The 5000-nt window shown below is 49.8% G+C and overlaps 1 protein-coding gene across 1 annotated transcript in view; it reads left to right on the forward strand.

The window, feature by feature from the left end:
- The window catches only part of yipf3 (Yip1 domain family, member 3), an 11882-nt gene that overhangs the window by 6691 nt on the left and 191 nt on the right, over positions 1-5000 (forward strand). Inside the window, exons 3-9 of the mRNA XM_076085361.1 lie at positions 712-818; positions 910-955; positions 1046-1138; positions 2683-2814; positions 3853-3966; positions 4045-4168; positions 4945-5000. The exon at positions 4945-5000 is cut by the window's right edge and continues 191 nt beyond it. Coding sequence (XP_075941476.1) covers positions 712-818; positions 910-955; positions 1046-1138; positions 2683-2814; positions 3853-3966; positions 4045-4168; positions 4945-5000 — 672 coding nt within the window. The remainder of the gene's footprint in view (positions 1-711; positions 819-909; positions 956-1045; positions 1139-2682; positions 2815-3852; positions 3967-4044; positions 4169-4944) is intronic.

Here is a 5000-nt window from a genome sequence, read left to right on the forward strand (position 1 = left end):
GACCATCAGTGGTCTTGTATGTCTTCCATTTTTAAATAATTGCTCCCACAGTTGATTTCTTCACACCAAGCTGCTTACCTATTGCAGATTCAGTCTTCCCAGCCTGGTGCAGGTCTACAATTTTGTTTCTGGTGTCCTTTGACAGCTCTTTGGTCTTGGCCATAGTGGAGTTTGGAGTGTGACTGTTTGAGGTTGTGGACAGGTGTCTTTTATACTGATAACGAGTTCAAACAGGTGCCATTAATACAGGTAACGAGTGGAGGACAGAGGAGCCTCTTAAAGAAGAAGTTACAGGTCTGTGAGAGCCAGAAATCTTGCTTGTTTGTAGGTGACCAAATACTTATTTTACCGAGGAATTTACCAATTAATTCATTAAAAATCCTACAATGTGATTTCCTGGATTCTTTCCCCCCATTCTGTCTCTCATAGTTGAAGTGTACCTATGATGAAAATTACAGGCCTCTCATCTTTTTAAGTGGGAGAACTTGCACAATTGGTGGCTGACTAAATACTTTTTTGCCCCACTGTATATACTAAATATTTAAAGCATCCGGAACATCTTGTATGATGATGTCACATGTTCCTGTTATACAGGCAGAATATAGATCGGTAGAATAGAGGCATTCAAGTGCGTCTCTCTTACCTGTGCGATGCGTTCAGGTGTCTCTCTTACCTGTGCGATGAGTTGAGGTGTCTCTCTTACCTGTTCAGGTGTGGCAGGCGGGTAAGCGTCAGGCCTCCAGAGCCTTCAACCTGTACGCCAACATCGACATCCTGCGGCCTTACTTTGACGTGGAGCCAGTTCAGGTGCGCAGCAGGTAGGAACCTTCACTTCCTGTTTCCTGTCAGCTGTTTCCTGCTCAGTGGGATGCTAACGGATGCTAACGGATGTTACCTGTCTCCTCTCAGGCTGATGGAGTCCATGATACCTGTCCGCATGATCAACTTCCCCCAGGTACACCCTCCTACTTCCTGTCTCTCTCTCACCAGCTCCAGGTTTTCACAGTGAGAGCTTCAGTCCTCTGACGCTGTGTTTCTCCTGTAGAAGATCGCAGGTGAGCTGTACGGACCTCTGATGCTGGTCTTCACTCTGGTTGCGATTCTACTGCACGGAATGAAGACATCAGATACCGTGATCGTAAGAACACACACACACACACACACACATACATACACAGACACAGACATAGACACACACATAGACAGAGACACCCAGGAGGTGAGGGTGGAGGAAACAAGTGAGGTCCAGAAGGTGAGGGAGAGTACTGGAGGACAGGTGGAGACAGGTAGGGAGGTGGACATGGAAGCAGACGAGGAGCAGCTCAAAGCCCCTCAGCTGAAGAGGAAACAGAGAGGAGACAGCGGAAGCTCACAGGCAAAGAAAGCGGAGGAGCGGCAGAGTGAGAGTCCAGTCGGGAGGAGGGCGCTGCTGCTGACAGTGAGCCCTCTAAACACGGTGCTGGCAGCTGTAGGAGCTCTGGAGACTACAGCGTGGAGATAATAAAGGAGTATCTGAAGAGGAGTAAGAATGTGAGAGGAGCCAAAGTGGAGGACTACCTCTCTGACAAAGAGAAGCTCTCCAGCTCTGCCAGAGCTCACATGAGAAGCAAGGACAGAGGAGGTCTCACTATGCAGGAAGGCTTCAGACTGAAGAAGATAGTTCACAAAGTGGACAAAGAACTGGACAAAGATGGAGCTCAGTGAGGATAAGATCTCACAGTCTAAAGACAATCAAAGACACACGTTTGTTGGACTTTATTTGATTAACCGTTTTAAATGATAAAGAAACATGTTCAAAGACAATAAAGGTTTTCTAAAAATGAAATCTCTCTCTCTTCCTCTCTCTCTCTTCCTCTCTCTCTCTCTTCCTCTCTGTCTCTCTCTTCCTCTCTCTCTCTGTCTCTCTTCCTCTCTCTCTCTCTTCCTCTCTCTCTCTCTTCCTCTCTTCCTCTCTCTCTCTCTCTACATGTTTACTGAAAGGGTTTCCATCATGGGAGCTGCCAACAAGAAAGCAGGAAAATAAAAGTGGCAGCTCCTCAACTATCTTTCAGGAGAAGCAAAGATGGCAGTTTCTGTGATCAGAAAGAGGCGAGAGCAGAGCAGAGCAGGGAGGGTGAGGAGGCTGTGACATGAGGGCCAGACTCAGAGTTCAGCTTCTAACAACATGCTGGACACCTGGAGGCTTTAAACAGCGCTGTGTTTTAATGACATTGTTTGCTCCGTGGTCAATGACGAGTTGATGTTTGCACAAGTTTTTATCAGATAAACTATTATATATATATTTTTTTAAACAACCTGTGGATTTTATGCATTAGCACTTTATTGAATTTTAAATAAATAAATAAAGTGTTTTCTGTCTCTCCCTCTTTCTCTCCCTCTGTCTCCCTCTCTGTCTCCCTGTCTGTCTCTCTGTCTGTCTCCCTCTCTGTCTCTGTCTCCATCTCCCTCTCTGTCTGTCTGTCTGTCTCCCTCTCTGTCTGTCTCCCTCTCTCTGTCTGTCTGTCTCTCTGTCTGTCTCTCTGTCTGTCTCTCTGTCTGTCTCCCTCTCTGTCTCTCTGTCTGTCTCTCTCTCTGTCTCTCTCTCTGTCTCTGTCTCTCTCTCTGTCTCCCTCTCTGTCTGTCTCTCTCTCCATCTCTGTCTGTCTGTCTCCCTCTCTGTCTCTCTCCCTGTCTGTCTCTCAGAGAGAGGGGACCCTGATGGGAACAGCGATAGGAACTTGTTTCGGTTACTGGCTCGGTGTTTCCTCCTTCATCTACTTCCTGGCGTATTTGGTCAACGCTCAGATCACCATGCTGCAGATGCTCTCCCTGCTGGTCAGTGACAGTACTGCAAGTACATGTAGCAGTTGTGTACTCTCTCTTTGCGTTGTGTTTTCATTCAGGCACACGTTATGTCTTTTTGGCTCCAACCAGCCGTTTATTCGCAGGACAGCATACATGTAGCACATCTGGTAACAAACAGAATGATTTCAGGGTTTCTCACATTCCACCTCGTGGTCACAACCTGCGGGAGCAGCCAAAGTAAAGAAGCACATGCTTAAGCTAGCTGTTGTTAGCATGTTACTAATGCTAAATAAAGTTATCAGTTTAAAGCATTTGTTCAAGAAATTATAGATCGAAACACAATTCTACGAACAAAAGGAACTTATGCGGATATCACCACGGAGCTCGTCACAGATCAACCACTCAGGTCTGCAGGCGCCCAGCAGGGGGCGCTCATGTGACACACAACACACTTGTCTCCGTGGGAAACTAATGATAACAAGTTTACAGAAATAGAGGAAATAATATGGCTTAGTAATAACTTAAATAACACAGTAATATTAGCAAACAATGGCCAGTGATGGCAAGTGGAATCATTAACTCTGTCACACACACACACACACACACACACACACACACACACACACACACTACTGCAAGTACACATCAGAGGTCCTCAACCTTTTTAGCACCACGGACCGGTTTCATGTAAGACAATATGTCCACGGACCGGCCTTCAAGGTGTGGCGGAAAAACACGAGGAAATAAAATGATACGATCGGCATGAAAACAAATATAAATGCATAAATAAATACAACTCACAATAACGCTGAATCAGTGGAGCCCTGAGCTTGTTTCTCTGCAACGAGACGGCCCGATACCGGTCCGTGGCCCGGTGGTTGGGGACCACTGCACACACACACACAGTACTGCAAGTACACACACACAGTACACACACACACAGTACACACACAGTGTACCACAGCTCCCATGATGCTTTGAGGGATATAACCAGGAAGTGTAATTTGTGATTTCTTGTCTTTTCATTGGATCACTTGTGTGACATCACTTCCTCTCTCCTGTCGTCAGGGTTACGGTCTGTTTGGGCACTGCGTCGTCCTCTTCGTCACCTACAACATCCACTTCCACTTCCTGTTCTACGTCCTCTGGCTGCTGTGTGGAGGACTGTCCACTCTGCGCATGGTGAGGACTGCGTTTCCCACCAGCCTCTTGTCCCTCAGCCGCTCACTAACCCGCCTCCTATTTCTTGTCCTCCGTCAGGTAGCGGCTCTGCTGTCCCGTACGGTGGGTCAGACTCCTCGTCTCCTCCTCTGTGGGACTTTGTCTGTCCTCCACATGCTCTTCCTGCTCTACCTTCACTTCGCCTACCACAAGATCGTAGAAGGTGAGACTCCTCATCTCCTTTACTGAGGTCATGAGACCTCCCGTCCTCGTCTAGAGTCGGAGCGAGACCTCCCGTCCACGTCTAGAGTCGGAGCGAGACCTCCCGTCCACGTCTAGAGTCGGAGCGAGACCTCCCGTCCACGTCTAGAGTCGGAGCGAGACCTCCCGTCCACGTCTAGAGTCGGAGCGAGACCTCCCGTCCACGTCTAGAGTCGGAGCGAGACCTCCCGTCCACGTCTAGAGTCGGAGCGAGACCTCCCGTCCACGTCTAGAGTCGGAGCGAGACCTCCCGTCCACGTCTAGAGTCGGAGCGAGTCCTCCCGTCCTCGTCTAGAGTCGGAGCGAGTCCTCCCGTCCTCGTCTAGAGTCGGAGCGAGTCCTCCCGTCCTCGTCTAGAGTCGGAGCGAGTCCTCCCGTCCTCGTCTAGAGTCGGTGCGAGACCTCCCGTCCTCGTCTAGAGTCGGAGCGAGTCCTCCCGTCCTCGTCTAGAGTCGGTGCGAGACCTCCCGTCCTCGTCTAGAGTCGGTGCGAGACCTCCCGTCCTCGTCTAGAGTCGGTGCGAGACCTCCCGTCCTCGTCTAGAGTCGGAGCGAGTCCTCCCGTCCTCGTCTAGAGTCGGTGCGAGACCTCCCGTCCTCGTCGAGAGTCGGTGCGAGACCTCCCGTCCTCGTCGAGTCAGAGCGAGACCTCCCGTCCTCGTCTAGAGTCAGAGCGAGACCTCCCGTCCTCGTCTAGAGTCAGAGCGAGACCTCCCGTCCTTCCGTTTTGTGGTTTCAGGTCTCTTGGACTCTCTTGAAGGACCCAACATGGCTCCCATGCAGCGGGTGGCCAGA

The sequence above is a fragment of the Anarhichas minor genome, unplaced genomic scaffold (genome assembly GCF_050575085.1).
Source record: "Anarhichas minor isolate MPS153535 unplaced genomic scaffold, ASM5057508v1 ptg000154l, whole genome shotgun sequence".
Taxonomy (NCBI): Eukaryota; Metazoa; Chordata; class Actinopteri; order Perciformes; family Anarhichadidae; genus Anarhichas; species Anarhichas minor.